At 43.4% G+C, this 20,967-nt stretch overlaps 1 protein-coding gene across 8 annotated transcripts; it reads left to right on the top strand.

Moving 5' to 3' along the window:
• Positions 1-204: 204 nt before the first annotated feature.
• On the top strand, positions 205-19,520 carry TCEANC (transcription elongation factor A N-terminal and central domain containing). Of its 8 annotated transcripts, none has more exons than XR_011434595.1 (4): positions 205-321; positions 2,970-3,099; positions 15,391-15,556; positions 16,289-19,520. XR_011434595.1 is itself a non-coding variant. In XM_005613986.4 (3 exons), the coding sequence occupies exon 3, from the start codon at positions 8,513-8,515 to the stop codon at positions 9,572-9,574; it is 1,062 nt and encodes a 353-aa protein (XP_005614043.1). In that variant the 5' UTR covers positions 205-321; positions 2,970-3,099; positions 8,505-8,512; the 3' UTR covers positions 9,575-9,601. The 8 variants fall into 8 exon arrangements, 6 of the variants coding, with proteins under 6 accessions (XP_005614043.1, XP_005614044.1, XP_070113026.1 ...); XR_011434594.1 differs by having other exon boundaries at positions 255-433; XM_005613986.4 differs by lacking the exons at positions 15,391-15,556; positions 16,289-19,520 and adding an exon at positions 8,505-9,601.
• Positions 19,521-20,967: the final 1,447 nt, after the last annotated feature.

The following is a 20,967-nucleotide window of genomic DNA, read 5'->3' on the forward strand; positions in this document are numbered from 1 at the left end:
GTACGTTGTAGAGTAGTTCAACTACCTTTGCTGCTCAAAAACATAAGGGAGTTCGTTTCTTTGAATTCAGGCCCTTGCGCCGGACTGTCGGCCCCACGCCCTACGCCCTCCCCCTGGGAACTGCAGCGAGGCGTCCCCACGGCCGCTGATCGCTCTGCGCAGGCGCCATTTCCCTCACACGCATGCGCTGGTTCCCAGGCCCGTGTTCTCTAGTCTGCGAGCTTGGATTGGTTGAGCTTTCGTGGTCCCGCCCGGAGGCCCGGAAGTCCTCTCTTGGCACGGGGGCTGCCGAGGGCTACCGGGTTTCGCCTGCCTTTGTTGGTGAGCCTCGCTCCGGGTTCGCCGGAGTCTCTGCCTCGGCTGAACGGCGGGCCCTTGTCTCCAGTGAAAGCCCACCCCTGCTCGGGGAGGCTCTCGGGGCGCCCTGGGCCGGGTAGGCCGAAACGTGCCCTCCCCTCGCCCCTCCTCCAGCCAAGGTCGCCGGGGTGGGCAGATCCCTCGGAGCCGCCGCTGCTTCTGTGCTTGGTGCTAGGCTGTCACCCCGGGCCGGCTTGCAGCACGCGTTTCTTGTCACTCCGCCCCACCCACTGGAACCCGAACCCGGGCCAGAGTGGGCCCTTGGGCTGGTCCCTTCCCCTCGCTGCACCTTTGCTAGGGATCATTATAACGTGAACGGGCCCCAGCGCAGTTTCGAGTGGCTGTTCAGAAACTGCGACGCCCCTCCCAACATTTGGTATCATTTCTCTCCATAGAGGAAGGGGCTTTCTGTGTAACCGGAGAGGTGTATGTGGGTTAAGGCTAGACACTTAACATTTCTCTTTAGATCTTAGATCTGAAGATCTAAACAGATCTAGGTTAGCGCTGATTTGTTACCACCTTTTGGAAATTTCTTTCCTTCTCAGGGTTTAAGTTAGATCTGTGCAACTTGCCTATACTGTAGTATTGGTTAATATTTACAAGCTTTTATGTGCATTCAGTCAACAGATATTTAGGGCCTACTCTTGCTGGCCCTGCATAAACTGTTTTTGCTATGTGTTCAGAAGCTAGGGATATAGATGTGTATCTTAGCATTACCTAGATTAGCATATGCTCTAGTGCTGTGGTGTTCAATATGGTAGCCACTGGCTACATAGGTGTGGCTAGTCCGAATTGAAATGTGCAGTAAGTGTAAAACACAGTGACTTTTGGAGAATTAGCATGAAAAAGAATGTGAAATATCAATAATTTGTTTATATCAAGTACATGTTGAAATGGCTGTATTTTGGATACACTAGGTTAAATAAAATGTAATGAATTTTGCCTGTTTATTTTTTAATGTGGCGACTAGAAAATTTTTAATTATATCTGTGGCTTGCGTTATATTTTCACTGGACAGCATTGCTCTAGAAAGGGGTCAGCAAACTATGGCCTGCAACCAAATCCAGCCTGCCAGTCTTTGGAGAAAAGATTCACTGGAGCAAAGCCATACCCACTCATTTATGTAGTATCTGTGGCTGGTTTTCCTGCTACAAGAGCAGCAAAGTTGAGTCGTCCATACAGAGATTGGATGGCCTGCAAAGCCTAAAATATTTACTGTCTGGCCTTTTACAGAAAAAGTTTGCCAACTCCCGCTGTAGAACAATTCCTGGTATTGTAGATATATGTCATTGTAGGCCTGTGTAATTGTCAGGCAGTCTTACTGTGTGACAGGTATAGTTCTAAGGACATTGTAAGGACTCTCATTTAATGCTCATGTTAATTATAGGATGTTGGATTTCTCCTGTTTTGTAGATAAGGAAATTTGAGGCACAGAATGGTCAAGAAACTTACCCAACGTGCTCAATACCCCTTATTTTTAAGAATTGTACCTTCTTTTATTTATTTTTGTGTATATGTGAGGAAGATTGCCCCTGAGCTAACATCTGTGCCAATCTTCCTCTATTTTATGTGGGATGCCGGCCACAGTGTGGCTTGATGAGCGGTGCTAGGTCCGCACCTGGGATCCAAACCTGCAAACCTCGGGCCACTGAAGTGGAGCACATCAACTTAACCACTATGCCACCAGGCCAGCCCCAGAACTGTACCTTCTTTTTTTTTTTTAAGATTTTTTTTCCTTTTTCTCCCCAAAACCCCCCCCGACCCCAGTACATAGTTGTATATTCTTCGTTGTGGGTCCTTCTAGTTGCGGCATGTGGGACGCTGCCTCAGCATGGCTTAGATGAGCAGTTCCATGTCCGCGCCCAGGATTCAAACCCACAAAACACTGGGCCGCCTGAGGCGGAGCGCGCTAACTTAACCACTCGGCCACGGGGCCAGCCCCCATGTACCTTCTTGACCCTCCTTATCCCCAAATTGCTTGACTCCTGGAGCCCACTGGATTAGCCCACAGTAGGCACCATGCTTTTTTTTTTTTTTTGAACTACAATTTTTTAAATGATGTTTTTTAAAGATTTTTAAAATTATTTTTCCTTTTTCTCCCCAAAGCCCCCTGGTACATAGTTGTATATTCTTCGTTGTGGGTCCTTCTAGTTGTGGCATGTGGGATGCTGCCTCAGCGTGGCTTGATGAGCAGTGCCATGTCTACGCCCAGGATTTGAACCAACGAAACACTGGGCTGCCTGCAGCAGAGCACGCGAACTTAACCACTTGGCCACGGGCCCAGCCCCTTAAATGATTTTCTGAACTGGGATTGAGATGAGTTTGGTCTCCTGTGCAAGAAGCTGAGGGGCACTGGGCATAGGTGCAGTGGGTACAAGCAAGCTGGTCTGTAGTGAAAAGAAAGGAAGCTCACAAGCAGAGAGGGGAGAGAGCATCCTGGATGCTCTTCCCTCATTTAACAAAAACTCGTTGTTGAGCAACAGTAGGCCCTGGCCAGGTGTGCGTCAGGGAATGAAACATTCTTACGGTCTTGTGGGGAAGGTGGACAATAAAAAAATTTTTAAATATAAGCACCATGAAAAAACACTGCAAATATTTGATGTTTTTAACAGGTTTCCTCGCCTGTCAGATGGAGATAAGCCGTATACTTGTCTCAGGGTTACTGTGAGGATTGAGATGACGTGAGTATGTCTGGCATGTAGAGTTGCTCAATAAATGTACGCCGCCTTCTGCTGTTCAGAGGTAAGTGAGGGAATGAGGGAATGGGGAATTGGGTGCGTCATGACACTTAAAACATTGCAATTACCAGTTGCCGTTTGTAGAGAAGGGTCTCAGGTGAGTTGTGCAAGCAGGTGTTTTTAATATTTCCTGATTTAATGGGCCTCATCTGGCAAAATCTGAAGTCGGAGAGATTCGGTGTGTTCAGTCTAGGAGCTGGATGGGAGCTGTCTGTGGGCTGCCGGCAGCATAACTGGGACGGGCCTGCTGCGGGAGGGGAGTTAGGCCTGTGTGCACAGAGCAGTGGTGGCAGCTCCAGTTGAAATCCGAATCATCTGGAGAGCTGAAAAAATACCCAGGCTCACCCTCAGAGATTCGAATTCATTCTATCTGGGATGAGCCCCGGCATTGTTTGTTTTTGTATTTGCTGTGTAGTTCCTCCAGCTGATTCGGATTTGCACCAGGATTGACCCTCATGTTGAGAGATGGGCCAGGCTCAGGGAGCTGCTGGAGCAAAGGCACAGAGCTGTGAAATGAGCAGTGCCTGTCTGTGGTTCAGAGGGGCCACGGAGGAGGCTGCAAGGGTGCTTGTCATCACCTGGCCGAGGACCTTGGGCTCCATCCTGAGAGCAGAGGGGAGCCTCTGAAGGGCTTTACGTGGGAAAATGAGGGAATATCTTGCTGAGATCTGTGCTAGAGGATGTTCTAACAGAGTGGTGTGAATTGGATTGAGGGCAGTGAAGAAGCAATTAGAGCTGGCCAGATGCTGGAAAGCCTAGATTCAGTTTCAGTATTCCTCCCATCTGTGTGCCCTAGCAGGCCAGTGTCTACCCTTGTAGAGACACCATGAGTGTTGTAATTGGCCAGTTTCTTGTCTATATTCCTTCCACTGGGCTGTCGACCACTTCAAGAGAGAGACTTTCGTGTACCAGATCTGTAATATTTATCAAATGAACTATGTGGAATGCTAAACTGGACACACAGCTTACTTTGTCTTTTTATGGCAGTTCTCAAAATTTTGTATCCCAGTTGCTTCCACATTATACCCTCCTAGGGGCATAAATGCTGTGTATCCACATGATTGTCCCACAGGGGGAATAGAAAGTTGGACAGGATTTAAATGCTGTTTAAAATATGGAGAATGGAAGACAGCATGGCACTTCCTCAAAAAATTAAAAATAGAATTACCACATGATCCAGCAATCCCGCTTCTGGGTATATACCCAAAAGAATTGGAAGCAGGATCTCGAAGAGGTGTTTGTACCCCCAAATTCATAGCAGCGTTATTCACAATAGCCAAAAGGCAGAAGCAACCCAAGCGTCCATCGACAGATGAGTGGAAAAAGAAAATGTGGTCTATCCATATAATGGAATATTATTCAGCCTTAAAAAGGAAGGAAATTCTGACACATGCTACAACGTGGATGAACATTGAGGACATTCTGCTAAGTGAAATCAGCCAGTTGCAGAAGGGCTTGGACTGTGTTTAGGGTAGTCAGACCATAGAGATAGAAAGTAGAATGGTGGTTGCGGGGGGGCTGGGAGAGAGGAGAGAGGAATGGGGAGTTGTTTAATGAGTACAAAGTTTGTTTTGCAAGATGAAAAGAGTTCTGGAGGTTGGTTGCACAACAATGTGCACGTGCCTAACACCACTGAACCATACACTTAAAAACGGCTCAGGTGGTAAATTTTATGGTATGTGTATTTTACCACACTTAAAAATTAACAATAAATATGGAGGAGAGGTAAATAAAAGGAGCTAGGAAATGAAGTGCAAAGTGCTTACACATGAATACATCGAGTTCTTTAGATTTACATGAGTAAAGAAAAAGTTTTGCTGGTGAGACAAATTGCTGCTCCATCGCACTGAGGCCCTGGAGCTACAGTTCAGTTCCCCTTCAGAATCCCCTTGAAACTCTGACCCTTCCATGAGAAATTCTGACCGGAGTTAAATATTGCCTAACCTCCCTGCGGGCTCACTAGACCAGTCTCTTATTAACTACTTTGCCAACATCCAGCAAAGTTCAATCTTGATTTCTGGGTAGTGATGCATATAGAATGAATATAGAATGCAGGCAGGGTGAATATTTCTTTTTTGTTAGGAAACTTTCCAACAAGTGGGAGAGGGCTCAAGGGTCTTAAGCAGCCTGAGGCCTTATTGTGACATTGCAGCTTGACTTCCTCCAGGTCCCAAGATCTCGGGCAGACAATTCCGAGAGAAATGTTTAGCAATTCAGGGCGTGTATTTTTTCTTTTTCTGTGCTGTCTTGCCTGTTCTTTGTTTACAGAGCCTTTGATTTTTAGGAAGATCTCTTTTACTGTTTTCAGTCTTTAAAGATGGAATTTTAGAAAGGAAAAATAATGATTTTGAAGTACTGACTCTTGATAATTAGATAAATAGCCTCTTAAGATCCTGAATTGATGGCCCACTAGGAGACTGTTAACTGACTTAACAAAAGAAAAATGACTATCCAGGTTTCTACATTCCAGCACCCTCTGGTGGTAAAAATGCGAGACTCAGAATCTTGGCCATCTTTGAGCTGTCCCAGCAGGAAACCAGTAGGAATCTCATAGTTGTGGCCAAGGGTACATAACGCTTCATGTTCTGGGATAGAATGAGGGGAGATTCAGCTGTTTTAGATTCAGAGGAAATTGTGAAAGCTAATCTGAATGCAAAGCCACAGGTGATGTAGCACCTTTTAGAGACGATATTCTGGTTCCAGAGGGAAGGTAGAAGTTGACCGATCCATTTACCATACTGTTTTTCAATAGCAAATATGTTAAATGTATATGGTTTATCATGAAATTATATTAGACTAGTAACTTTTCTGATTATGAAAATAATACACACTCATCATAGAAAATACAGAGAAGAGTAAAAGAACAAACAAAAATCAACTAAAATCTTGCCATTCAGAAAATACCAGGGGGCTGGCCCCATGGGGTAGTAGTTAAGTTTGGCATGCTCTGCTTTGGCAGCCTGTGTTTGCAGGTACAGATCCCGGGCGCAGACCTACAGCACATGTCAGCCACGCTGTGGTGACGACCCACATGCAGAATAGAGGAAGATTGGCACAGATGTTAGCTCAGGGCTAATTGTCCTCAAGCTAAAAAAAGAGGAAGATTGGGAACACAACAGATATTAGCTCAGGGCGAATCTTCCTCAGCAAAAAAAAAAAAAGAAAAAGAAAATGCCACTGTTTAGAATTCTGTGTGTCTATTTTCAGCCTTTTCTCTTCTTGTATGATTTTTAAATAAACTTTGGATCAGACTCTATATGTTGTTTTTAAATAGCAGCTTTATTCAGATATAATTTACATACCATACAATTCTCCTGTTTAAAGTGGACCCCTCGGTGGTTTTTTGTCCCTTCGCAGTCGTGCAGCTCATCACCACAGTCAGCTGTAGAAGAGTTTCACCTCCCCCCAAGAACAACTCTGCCCCCATTAGCAGCCACTCCCCTTTTTCATTTCGCTCGCTCCACCCGAGCCCTAGTCAACCACTAATGTATTTTCTGTCTCTGTGGACTTGCCTATTCTGGACATTTCATATAAATGGAATCATACAATATATGATTTTCTGTGTCTGGCTTCTTTAACTTAGCATAGTGTTTTCAAGGCTCCTCCATGTATCAGAATTTCATTTCTTTTTATTGCCGAATGACATTCCGTTGTATGGATATACTAGATTTTTTTATTCATCAGTTGATGAACACTTGGGTTGTTTCCACTTTTTGGCTATTATGAATAAAGCTTCTATGAACATTTGTGTGCAAGTTTCTGTGTAGACATATGTTTTCATTTCTCTTGGGTAGATCTGCTGAATCATATGATAACTTTCTGTTTAATCTTTCATCTACATAGTTTTATATCCTGATTTTTTCACCTAACATTATGTTATGACTACTTTCCCATGCCATTGAATATTCTCCAAAAACATGATTTTAAATGGTTGTATTATTACATCATCCTGGGAGTGTACTATAAGTTTTTAACTATTTGAGACCTTCCAGTCTCTTCTAAGTTTGAAGAAAATTCTTACATCTACAGCTCCCACATCTCTTATTTCCTTAAAGTAAGTTTATAGAAGTAGAATTCCTGACTAAAAGGACGTTATGTTTTACGGCACTTATCATATGGCTTCTAGGAACACTGCATTAATTCTGTGATCGCTTCAGTGTTGTTAGCCTGTGTATGTGCAGGAATGATTATTTAATATCAAGTGCTATAAAATGGGAGACTATGGATTTTTTCTTTTTAAGATTTTTTTTTTTTCCTTTTTCTCCCCAAAGCCCCCCGGTACATAGTTGTATATTCTTCGTTGTGGGTCCTTCTAGTTGTGGTATGTGAGACGCTGCCTCAGCGTGGTTTGATGAGCAGTGCCATGTCCACACCCAGGATTCGAACCAATGAAACACTGGGCCGCCAGCAGCGGAGCACACGAACTTAACCACTCGGCCACGGGGCCAGCCCCGAGGCTATGGATTTTTGAAAAGACAGGGCCCCTGCCATCAAGATGTTTATGTTCCCATTTAGACCAGACAGGCAGCTATAGATCCAAGGGCTTAGGTAGGCAAGATTATGTACATTATGCAGAGAAATAGAAATAGATAAAGGAAACATTTGCCTGCCCAGGCTGAGATTCACACAGACATAATCATCAAGCAACTTTTTACACCTAAAAGCTAAAAAAAGAAAGAGTTAATGGAACCGAACTCTGGCCTAGGGACCAGTTAGTCCAAAGTCGTAAATCATCTGGATCGCTTAGTCTCAACCTTTACCCCATTGTTCAGACGACTCAGATGTCAGCACAGTGTGGCCTCTTGACTTTTGGGGCCCGTCAGACCTGGCTCCGGCTGCCTCCCAACCTGTGCTATCTCACGATTTCTTTAGATTCCTTGAGACATTAGCATCCTCTTTTTGCCCTGGTTCTCATTCTTTTATATTCACTTGAAGATTATAAAATCAGCAAGGAGTGCAGTTGTATAGCTGCACAAGGGCGGGAAATAGTCCGGCCTCGCTCAGCCTGACCCGGTTGTTGTTGACACTGGCATGATTTCGCTCCCAGCATGATCACCAAATTCCATCCAAAGGAATTGACTAATCTTCATCTGGAAAGATCATTGGTTTGTGAAATGAGAGATGCAAAAAGCTACAGCAGACCCTCCAGCAGGCTTCTAAGCACCTGTTCGTGCAGAAGCCATTTGCAGTGCTGCTTTTGCTTTAACTGCTGAGGCTCAAACTTTTGAAACTAAATCACACACATCGCAGATTCCATTTTCTAACACGTTGTACCCGTTTATATTACATAACTCTTTCAGAAAACACCGCGGAGGTAACTGGCAGGAAGTGCTATGCTACTGTCAGGAAACTGTGACTGGCAAGTGCAAGCTTCAGAAAATGGAAACCTCTTTTCTCTTTTCTTTGCAGCTGTCAAGATGTCTGACAAGAACCAGATAGCTGCCAGAGCTTCCCTTATTGAGCAACTGATGGCTAAAAGGAATTTTGAGGATCTTGGCAACCACCTTACTGAGCTAGAAACTCTGTGTGTGACTAAGAAGCATCTCCAGGAGACAGATGTGGTCAGGGCTGTGTACAGAGTCCTCAAAAACTGCCCCACGGTGGCTTTGAAAAAGAAAGCCAAGTGTTTGCTGAAGGATTGGAAAGCTCTGTATAAGGATATTCACTTCAAACCAAGGGACAGCCCTCAATTATTCCCTCTGGGTGGAAATAAAGAAGAAAATTCAGGCCTTTCTCATGACCCCAGTCAGGATGAGATATTGGGCGTCTCCAGTTCTGATTCTCTGCTATCATCCCAAGATGTTATGGCCAAAGCCACTGAAATGATTGTGCCTGAAAATAGCTCCAGTCCAGTGGAACCTAAGGAAGGGCATTTCAGGGGTGGTGACCCTGAATCCACTGACAGTAGATCCAGTGAGTTGCTGGATCCCGCAGTGCCCGTGAGAACTAAATGCACACAGCTTCTTTATGAAGCTTTAACTAGTTCTTCCACACATCAGCCTAAAGCTGATTTATGGCAAAACTTCGCAAGAGAAATTGAAGAGCACGTTTTTGCCCTTTATTCAAAGAACCTCAAAAAATATAAAACTTGTATCAGAAGCAAAGTTGCCAATCTGAAGAACCCCAAAAATTCTCACTTACAAGAAAACTTGCTGTCTGGGGCCCTGTCTCCAAGAGAATTTGCTGAAATGAGTGTCATGGAAATGGCAAGCAAGGAACTGAAGCAGTTGAGAGCCTGCTACACAGAATCTTGCATACAGGAACATCACCTTCCCCAAGTGATGGAGGGCTCACAGACCAAGAAAATAAAATGCAGGCGTTGTGAGAAATTCAACTGCCAAGTCACTGTAATCGCCAGAGGAACACTTTTCCTTCCAAGTTGGGTGCGGAATTCAAACCCAGATGAAGAAATGATGACCTATGTAATTTGTAATGAATGTGGGGAGCAGTGGTACCATAGCAAGTGGGTGTGCTTATAATTGTAAATATATGTTCTCTTAACAACAGATAATGAGTGATGCATTTTTTGAGGGGACGTGGGTGCTGAGGTCTTACTGGTTTGGTTGGTTTTTTTGATTGCGATATTGACATATTAGTTTCAGGCATACAACATAATGTCTCAATATTTGTATATCTTGCAATATGATTACCACAATTAGTCTAGTCAACATCCATCACCTCTACTTTCTTAGCAATTTTCAAATATGTAATACAGTATTATTAACTACAGTCACCATGCTGTACATTACCTCCCTAGGACTTATTTATAACTGGAAGTTTACACCTTTTGACCAACTTCACCCATTTTGCCCACCCCCTAACCCCCTGGAGTGATACCTTTTATTTGTACAACCCCTTTATGCTCACTTTAAAAATCTTATACACACTTTCTCTTAAAGATTGGCACCTGAGCTAACATCTGTTGCCAATCTTCCTATTTTTTCCTTTTTCTTCTCCCCAAAGCCCCCCAGTACATGGTTGTATATTCTAGTTGTTGGTCCTTCTGGCTTTGCTATGTGGGACACTGCCTCAACATGGCTTGATGAGTGGTGCTAGGTCTGTGCTCAGGATCTGAACTGGTGACACCCTGGCCCACTAAAGCGGAGTGCGTGAACTTAACCACTTGGCCACAGGTCGGGTCCCTCTGCACACTGTTCTTAACCCGAAGAAGAAGGAAAGAAAGTCATTTGCCGAAGTTCACACCACTATCACTGAAAGTCGATAGTTTGCGGAGGGAGAGTGGATGATGATTTGTATTGTGCTTTGTGGCCGCGTAGTACTTTGCTATACTCAGAGTATGGTTGAGAGCAGCTCAGCATAACCTAGGAGGCTGTTAGAAATGCAGACTTTCAGGCCCCATGCCACTGAATCGGAATCTGTATCTGCATCTTGGCAGGACCCCCATGTGATCCTGTTCAAGACAGCTTGAGAAGTGCTGCTTTAGCAATAGGCCTGTAGCTCTCAGTAGTGGCTGCCTGTTAGAATCATCTGGGGAGCTTTGAAAACCTACTGATGGTGAGGGCCCACCCTAGAACAATTAAATCTGAAACTATGGGATGAAACCCAGGCATCAACATTTCTTAATTCCTCAAGTTATTTTTTTTTTTTTCCTTTTTCTCCCCAACGCCCCCCGGTACATAGTTGTGTATTCTTCGTTGTGGGTTCTTCTAGTTGTGGCATGTGGGACGCTGCCTCAGCGTGGTCTGATGAGCAGTGCCATGTCCGCGCCCAGGATTCGAACCAACGAAACACTGGGCCGCCTGCAGCGGAGCGCGCGAACTTAACCACTCGGCCACGGGGCCAGCCCCGATTCCTCAAGTTATTTTAAGATGCAGTCAGGGTTGAGAACTACTCACAGATAGGCTCTCGATCCTTTTCACAGCTCTAAGAAAAGCATTTTATTCTGTACACTTTACAGATGAGGAAACAGATTCAGAGAGGTGCCATGACTTGCCCAAGCTACACAACAATAAGTGGCTCAACTTGAGCTGCTCCCAGATTTTCTTCCTCCAAATTCACTGTCTGAGACCGCCTCAATATTGACTTCTGAGAAATGTATTCCTGGAGATGTGGGACTAAATGAATAGCGTCTTGAGGCTCTAACATTGAGTAACTAGAGCTTTGTTAGTTTCCCCTCTCTTTTCTCTTCTCACTTTACAGATCTCCCTTGAACCACGAAAGTTACCCTATAACTCACCCCACGGTTAGAATTTTGTTTCAAGTCCTTGTGCTTAGTCAAAGGAGTCTTGTGGTTTTTTTCTTCGCACAAGTTCTCCAGGGTATAGAAACTCTTTAACATTTGGTTTCTGATGTTGAGGAGTCTTCATGTTCTCAAGGGCGTGTGTTTAGGTCTATAGGGGAAGAAAAAAACCCTCCTAGGCTCTCTGGCTGGGACTCTGCAAATTAGACTGACAAAAGACAGATTAACAAGAGAAAAATAGTTTATTAACATGTGCAGCATGATACATCCAGGAGAAACTCAGGGATGAGTAACTCGAAGGGGTGGTTAGAACTTGGGCTTATATAGCATCTTAACAAAGAAAAATAAATTTGTAGAGAAGTAAGAAGACAAAGGAAAAGAGCTTTAGGCTTTTAGGGGCAGCAAACTGGGGGAAGGTAGATATATGGGGGAGCCTAATGGAAGATGATGGTTGTTTAGTAAGGTTTGTTTGTGTAGGCTCTTCTCGCTGCCATCTTGTCTCCAGTGATAAGGTTGCCACCCTCTTCCTGGTAGGGAATTCACAAGGGGAATTTCAGGCAGGTGGGGGAGTGCAGAGAGCTGATCCTGTGTCTGCTGTTTCTCAGTTGCTTTCAGCTCAAAATGATCCTTATGCCAGAATGGCGTATTTTGGAGTGGCATACCCTGAACCCCTTTAGGTCTGAAGTCCCAATTCTGCTTATGTAAAAACAGGTATTAATCGCTCAGCGGAAGTCGATCGCTTCAGCCTTTGAATCTACCAACATTTCTCTAATAAATAAAGAGGAAATGACTTCGAGGCCTTTGCAAACAGTGTTTAACCAGTCTGTATAATTGTTTAAACACAACAAGCCTTCTGTGTGATTATAGCTGACTCATCCTCTTTAAAAAATTCATAGAATGTTAATGGTTGTTATAGTTTTAACAAGTTTACTTCTGAGTTATCTACAAAGCTACACATTTTCACCAGTTCTTTTCTCCTAACTCTCCTAACTTCTTCTGTCGGTGCTCTTAAGGCCTAACCGTATGTATACCTAACTTGCCTCGTGACAGAATTCTCCAAAAGGTGCAGAACACTAAAACGTGTTTGTATTTTCAAGTGGTTTTGAAGAAATCGGTTTGAGGCCATCAAGTGTGAATTCTGTTTTGACATCTTTCTCCCTGTGGCTTCCCAGGGCTGCTTATTGCGATATAACATCTTAGTCTTTTAAAGAGAAACTTGCCAAGTCACCTAAAACTTCCAGTTTCACGAAATGTGGTTTCATGTGACTTGGAATGATCTTAAAAACTATTCAGTGGTTATAAAAGAGCGCAGCACGTGAAAACCAAGTGTGATTAGTTCATGACAGTGTTTATTTTTTGGTTTGGGGTATTTTTTAGCTGGGGGGGTTTTTGGTAGTTTTTATTTGTACTGGAATTTTGCAAACTAAATTTGCAGACAAATAAAAGTTGAAATGGAAATTCCTTTACTCTCCAAGATATAAAAATTTGGGTAGTCTTTCTCACTTCATATCAATTTTGTGACTTTTGCATCTGGAGATAAGAAAAGAGTGGGGTTTTTTCTTTTGGTCAATGAGACAGCATTACATTTTCTAACTATAGATAATAATTCTTGCACATCCTATCTCTTATCCCCTAAGAAGAAAGGATTTTTCTTTAAAATTGCTCATGGGGTAAAGGATCTTTCATTTAATTTAAAATCATTTTTACGGGAACAGCAAGTGCAAAGGCCTCAAGAGGGGAGGGTGCCTGATACAGACAAGGTACAGCAAGAGGCCACCAGAGCAGAAGCGCAGTAGCAAGGGGAAGAAGAAGGATGAGAGGTGAAGCCAAAGAGCCATCGGTTTCCCGAGGGCCCTGGTTGGTCATGAGAAGGACTTTGGGGTTTTTTCCAAGCCTGATGGGAAGCCATTGAAACTAGGGAGTTGGTAGTGATAAGATTTGACTGACTTTTAGGAAGGCTCCCTTTGGCTGCTGTGTTAAGTTACATGGGAGGAAAGCAAGGACGGATGCAGGGACACCCGTTAGGTGGCCATAGCAATGGTCCAAATGTCATATAACTGGTTTCAAACAAGAGTGCACAAACACTGGTCTCCCTGTATCCTAATAGTTGAAGTGCTTGGTGATGGGGTTTAGGACACACTACCCAAAATCTGGCACCTTGGCATATTGAATATTTTTAGCTGAAGGAATTTGAGAAATGGCGTGTGCAGGAAGGATTCTCTGACCTCGACCTTCTCCCCTGAGACAGGTCATAAGAGTCTCACATGAGAGGTACCCCCCCCCCATCTCCGAGGAAAGGAGCACCCTTGTCTCCGCAGGTGGAGGGACACCGAGAGGACTCAAGGAAGAGGCCCTGCTCCGTTTCCCCCAGTTTGCTCCCCTTAGCTCATACCCTTTTGTCCTGTCACAGTTTCCCACGAATTTCCACTCTTCACCAAACCTAGTATAAAAACACTCAGGTTTAACTGTTTCTTTGGGTCTTCATTTCCTTGTGAAGGCTCCCATGCCACATAAAACTTAAATTAACTAAATGTGTATGCTTTCCTCTTGTTACTCTGTCTTTTGTTACAGAGCCCTAGCCGAGAACCTAGATGGAGAGGAGAAAGCAGATTGTTTTCCTTCCCTACATTGGCAATTTTGCAAATGAATGTTTCATAAAATACAACCAACCTTAAATTCCCTACCTGTGGTCCATAGTAAAAAATAACAAACGGCACAGAAATTCAGCACAACACGGTATAGCCTGGATCCTGGTTGCCATGGTCACGGGGAGTAACTGCATAGGACAGAAGCGTCAGTTGTTATACCTGACTGTAGCAGCGCTCTCTTCGTGGCTTTTCCCACATCACTCTCCTTTTGTCCCTGTTACTTTTTTTTTAGATAAAAAGTTGGATACAATTGCAGCTCTGTCTCTTCGCGGAGCACTTCCTGTGATGAGAGGCTCTTTTCATTCCCAATTACCCTTTCTAAATACCAGTCAGGAAGCCTGCAGCTGGTATCGCTCCACTGCCTTGCAAGGCTGGGCCTTCATCTTTTAGGTCAGATTGCTTTGTTATTTATAACTTCCCAGTAAATGCAAAAGATTTTACTAAAATATGTTTATCTCTCTCAGAGGTATTTACTGTAAGTACCTAGATTATAGAAGGTGCCTTCTTGCTTTCAGAGGAGCCCACAATCCGAAGGGAGAACCGAGGACAACTTCATATAATCCTATTTGCATTATTATTTAAAATTAGATTTCCAGAGATGTTTGATTATGTGTTGTCAGAAATTCTATGCAGTAGTGATTGCACATTGCTTTACGCTTTGCCAGGTGCTGGGGGCAAAGAGATGATCAAGACACCGTCCCAGGGGCCGGCCTGGTGGCGCAGTGGTTAAGTGTGCACATTCCGCTTCTCGGCGGCCAGGGGTTCCCTGGTTCGGATCCCAGGTGCGGACGTGGCACTGCTTGGCAAAAGCCATGCTGTGGTAGGCGTCCCACATAGAAAGTAGAGGAAGATGGGCATGGATGTTAGCTCAAGGCCAGCCTTCCTCAGCAAAATGAGGAGGATTGGCAGCAGTTAGCTCAGGGCTAATCTTCCTTAAAAAAAAGAAAAGACACCGTCCCAGGCCTCGGGACCCACAAAATGCAGGGAAAGCACCAATGCGAGGTAGCTAGCAATCATTTTACATTTTAAGAGCTTTGAGAGAGACACCAACTGAAGAGGCAGGGGTGCAGGGGACCTGGGAGAGTCTGGGAGGGCTTCACAGAGGCTGTGACCCTTAGGGTAAGTCTTGAGATGAAGTTGGCCAAGCAGAGGAAGAGGGCAAGGATGTCCCATCACCATATTTGCTAGATTCCTGGCACTTTATATACAGCATCTCATTTAAACTTCACAACTACCCTGCCAGCATTTTAGAGGTGAGGAAACTGAGGCTGAGAGAGATTAAGTGACCTGCCCAAGGATACACAGAGACAAAGCCAAGACCATCTCATAATAAAACAGGTGGGGGGTTTATTGCATACCAGTTTGCTTCCAGAAACCTCCAGGCTTCCTGTTAATTCCACGCAAGGTACAACTGTTTTTAAGTTGTGGTTTGTTTTTGCAACGACAGGAGCATGTGGTTTATAGACTCCACCTTGGCCTGGTGCTGTGCGCTTCTCCCTCTGATGGAGAAATCAGTCAGGAACACCTGACATGGGTTGCCAGCTCTCCTGACACAGTGGAACCTTCCCAAACCTTCTTGTGGCACCCATGTGGTTTATTTGGTTTTCTGAAAAGTAAGTGATTTTTAAAATACTTAAATTTTAAAATATAAAAACATACAGCTTTTTAAGGGACATTTATATGTTGATTTTTTTAAATAAATTTAAAGACTGTAGATATATAAATGCAGTTTCAAATACCATTTCCTATAAAATATAGTGGCCTTTATATCTTCATTCTCTGTATGTGTGACCTAGGGAAACTATATAACACAGATAGCAATAAATTATGTCCAAATAGCCAAGCTGTTTTGCATCCGTTGTTAAATTATTGCAAGCGTCCTACAGAAAAGTAAAAAAAAAAATAGAATTAAAATAAATTTATCAGACGTATTCTTGCTTTCTTTTCAAATATAAACAAGGTACAAATAAGAGTAGGTCCCAAGTAGTCATTAATCTTTTGCCAGTGATGACACATATTTTTTTAAAATCTAAGACAGCCATGGAAAAGTTACAGATCTAATTAATAAGCAAACTAAAATGTTGCTCATTGAAAACCTATTTTTGGACTATATTCACTTTCAAAATGTATATAAAATAGAGAGAGTTCCCCAGCAGCTGCTTTCAAATCATCAAAATGATATCATAATTTGCTAAATTTATCTTTGTGGATGGAAACGAAAAATTAAGACATTTCCAAGGGTGCCCAGTGAGGCCCGGGTCATCTGGCTGGATGCCACCTAATGTGCCTGTCTGTGAATGACACAGAGCTGCAAACCAGTTTCCATTTTCTTTCTCCACCCACAGCAGAGCCAGGGCTCGGCCAGTCAGTGTTCGGCTTAGCTCTGGCCCACGGTGGGGAACCGTGCACACCTCTGGCGGGGCAAGCTGAAGTGGACGTTCCCCCATGTTTGACAGAAAAGAACTGCCAGGTTTAAGTGGACTGTGTCAGCATCTCTGAGTGCACCAGGCCGCGTCGTCTCATCTTTAGTGTCTTCTCAGACTGAGGACTTCCGTCTCTGCAGTTTCGTCTTCTTGCAACAGATGGACCTTACTCCCAGCTTTGCGAAATCTCACAAATTGCTGAGCAGAAAGCTGCCAGACATTTTCGTGGATTTCAATATCATTTAAAAATGAGACAATGACTAAAGAGCACGGGGGTTCTTTTGGGCTGAGGAAAATATTCAAAAATTGTGGTAATGGGTGCACAGCTCTGAGAACGTGCTAAACACCATTGAAGTGTACACTTTAAATGGGCAAATTGTGTGTTCTGTGAATTATATCTCAATAAAGCTGTTATTTAAAAAGGCAGATGAAGTGAGGGAAGGAATTGGAGACAGGAGCTGTATCGGATCTTTATGTCAGTGAGTCACTCTGAACTGTTAGTGTCCCAATTAATTCATACATATAATGCAGAAATAATGGCAGTCTTCGTCAAAGTGGCCTTCCAGGAGTCGCCCCCGCCAGTTCCCACTGGCAGATAAAAGTGAGTCATCCAGTGGCCTCTGTCCAGGCAGTTGGCTGGGCCCTGGCCTTTGCATTACTGCATAGAAGGCCCCTCCGTCTTTCAGTCCGCCAGCAAACAGGCTAAAGCAGCAATCCCCAATCGTGGCCCCTTATGTTTCTTCTCCATTTCTCAAGCCACAGATCTGAGCTGCACTATCAATAATATCAAGTCCCTGGAACATAGAAAATCCTCTAGAATCAACTCAGCAGTTGACATTTACGTTCCTGGTTAGATCCGTACTCAGAAAAGAAACAGTTAATAACTGCTGATAAAATCAGCCCTACACTCTCGCTCCTCACAGCGTGGCCCTGGGATCAGCAGCAGCAGCACCAGCAGCAGCAGCATCTGGGAGTAAATACAGAAACAGGGGCTCCATCCTAGACCTGTTGAATTCAAATCTCCATTTCCACAAAGCCCGCAGTGATGCCTTCGCATATTGCAGTTTGCGAAATACTGTCCTGTCCACAGCAACGGGGCCTATGAACTCTGCCTTCCCGCTTCTACCTTTGGAGGGAATGCCCAAGCTCCTAGCTAACACTGGTCTCTCCACTTGTCTCGGTCACCAACCAACTCCACCTTTCGTGTTGCTAAATCCAAGGGATAATTCCCAGCCCTGAAACCTATCAGCAACATTTGACACGCCTGCCTTCTTCTTGAGAACACTTTTTTCACGTGGCTTGCAGTAGGTTATGCTCTCTCTGGTTTTCCCTCCTACTGGCCACTCTGTTTCAATATTATGTGCTGCTTCTTCATTATTTTCCTGACCTCTTAACTTTGGAGTGTCCAGAATTTAGTCCTTGGACACCTTCTCTGTCTACACTCACTCCTTTGTTGATTTATCTAGTTCCATGGCTTTCTATACCATCTATATGCTGATGATTCCCCCTCTTTATCTTTTTATTTAAAAAATTTTTTTTGGTGAGGAAGATTGCCACTGAGCTAACATTTGTGCCAATCTTCCTCTATTTTGTATGTGGGACGCCATCACAGCATGGCTTGAGGAGCAGTGTTGTAGGTCCACGCCTGGCATCCGAACCCGTGAACCCCAGGCTGCCAAAGTGGAGCACATGAACTTAACCACTATGCCACTGGGCTGGCCCCTCACTCTCTTTATCTTCAGGCTTGCATCTCTCTTCTGAATTCCAGGCCCATAAATCTGACAGCCTAATGGAGAACTCTACTTGGATGTCTAATAAGCATCTCAAACTTAAAATGTTTAAAAGCAAGCTTCTGAGGCCGGCCCCATGGCTGAGTGGTTAAGTTCGCACGCTCTGCTTCGGTGGCCCAGGGTTTCGCCGGTTCAGATCTTGGGCATGGACATGACACTGCTCATCAAGCCATGCTGAGGTGGCATCCCGCATGCCACAACTAGAAGGACCCACAACTAAAAATATACAACTATGTACCAGGGGGCTTTGGGGAGAAAAAGGAAAAATAAGATCTTTAAAAAAATTAAAAATTAAAAAAATTAAAAGAAAGCAAGCTTCTGATCTTCCTTCCAACTCTGCTTCCCCACTTAATGGCAACTCCATACTTACATAACTTGAGCTAAAAACCTTGGAGGCATGATTGACTTCTCTCTTTCTCTTACATCGAACTTCCAGTCAATCAGCAAATCCTTTTGGCTCTATTCCAAAAATATATCCAGAAGCCCAACTTAAAAATGGGCAAAAGATTTGAATAGACACTTCACCAAAGAAGATCAAAGAAGATACAGGGATGGCCAATAAGCACATTGTTAGTAATTAGGGAAATGCAAATCAAAACTACCGTGAGATACCATTTCACACCCAGTAGGATGGCTATAATCAAAAAACTGGAAAATAACAAGTGTTGGGTAGGATGTGGAGAAGTTGGAACCCTGGTATGTTGCTGGTGAGAATGTAAAATGGTGCAGCCACTTTGGAAAACAGTTTGGCAGTTTCTTAAGAAGTTAAGCAATAATTCACTATACAACCCAGCAATTCCGCACCTTAGTACATACCCAAGAGAAATGAAAACATAGGTGCACACAAAGACTTGTATGTGAATGTTCATAGAAGCATTATTCTTAATAGTTAATAAGTGGAAGCAACCCAAGTGTCCATCAACTTGTGAATGGATAAACAAAATACGGTCTATCCATTCAAAGAAATACTATTCAATAATATAAAGGAATGAAGTACTGATATATGCTATAGCATGGATGAACTTTGGAAACATTTGCTAAGTGAAAGAAGCCGGTCACAAAAGACCACACTTTCTGTGACTCCATTTATATGAAATGTCCAGAATAGGCAAATCCATAGAGCTAGAAAGTAGATGAGTGGTTGCCTGGGGCTTGGGTTGGGAAATGAGGAGTGACTGCTAATAGGCACAAGGGATCCTATTGGGGTGATGGAAATGTTCTAAAGTTGGATTGTCGCGATGGCAGCACAGCTCTGTAAAACTCTGCACAAACGCTCTAAAAATCATTGAATTATGCACTTAAAATGAGTGAATTTTATTGTATGTAAATTATACCTCAATAAAGCTGTTAAAAATATCCAGAAATTTTGACCACATTATGTTCTTTGCCGCCATCCTGGGTCTCAGCCAGCATCATCCCCCATCTGGATGACCACAATACCTTGCTAACAGGTTGCCTGACTTCCTCTCTTGTCTCCTAAATATACTTCCAACACAACCGCCAGAGTGATCCTGGGAAATATGCAAATCAGATCATGTCTCCCACCTCATGCTCAAAATTCTCAGTGGGCTCCTGTTTCTAAGAGAAAGGCAAAGTTCTTACAGTGGTCTTTAAGCCTTCCCTATCTGGCCCCTCTGCTACCTTTCCCAGCTCCTTGCCTGCTGCTTTCCCCCTTGCTGTATCCTGCACTCATTCACACTGGCATCCTTGCTGGTCCTTGAGTGTGCCAGGCACACTGTGCCAGGACCTTTACACTGGCTGGTGCTTCTGTCTGGAATGCTCTTACCCCAGAGTCCCGATAACTTACCTCCCTCAAGCCCTAGCTCAAATACCAACTCAGGCAGGGAGGCTTTCTCTGGCTGTTTCTGACATCCTCTGGCACCCTTTCGGATTTTGTCTTCGTAGAGCTTATTCACCATTTAAATACAATGCTTTGCTTATTTATATTGTTTATTGTCAGTTTCCCACCCCCCACACTAAATTGTAAACTCCATAGGGTCAGGGATTTTTGTCTTTTTAGTTCACGGCTCATCCAGAACCCCTAGAACAGTTCCTAGCACATAGAAAGCCTTCAACAGATATTTATTGAATTAACACATTTAAGAAAACCAGAAGATCCAAGAATATGACATATCAGTACATAGGTACATTTATGTAAAGGATTAAAAACAAGTTTAGAGGGAGTGATCGTAGTTTACAACAGGCAAAATAATTTGAGAGTGGAAAGAATGGAGAACTGGATAAGAGAGAACATATTTTCCCCCAGAATATTTTTGAGTTTTTCTTCCCCATGTAGTACCACTGAGTGAGTTTTGTATATACTATAAAGTTTTAGGTCATATATGCTCAGACTCTAGTTATAGATAATTGTCTGGTTGTCTTATAACCTTTCCCTTTCTTGTGTGCTGTTTTGTATTTTAGTGTTCAATGGCATTGTCAGTAGAAATAAATAAGGAAAAGGAGATTAAAAATAAAAGTCGATTTGTTCATTGGTTTACTTGCCAGAAGACCCTGCAAGTATTTAATAAGGAATAGAGTTGAAAGAGTTGGGTAATTTTGTGGTTGTTGTTGACTTAATTATCTATGCGTTACCGACTGTACTTGGCTGTATGTCAGTAATTCTAAAAGTGGCTCTTCAAAAATAATCATCCCTAAATCACATATATAAACACTATTTGCAACTTAGGAGTTTTTTTAAGCTCATGTGCATTTCTTTATTTTCATTACCATTCAGTGGTTTTTAGTGTATTCACAGAGTCGTGCTACCATCACCATTATCTAATTTCAGAACATTTCATTGCCCCAAAAAGG

Source organism: Equus caballus, chromosome X (genome assembly GCF_041296265.1).
Source record: "Equus caballus isolate H_3958 breed thoroughbred chromosome X, TB-T2T, whole genome shotgun sequence".
NCBI lineage: Eukaryota > Metazoa > Chordata > Mammalia > Perissodactyla > Equidae > Equus > Equus caballus.

Bases quoted from the DNA above. Each gene is read 5' to 3' on its own strand.
- TCEANC (XM_005613986.4), top strand. From the start codon at position 8,513: ATGTCTGACAAGAACCAGATAGCTGCCAGAGCTTCCCTTATTGAGCAA.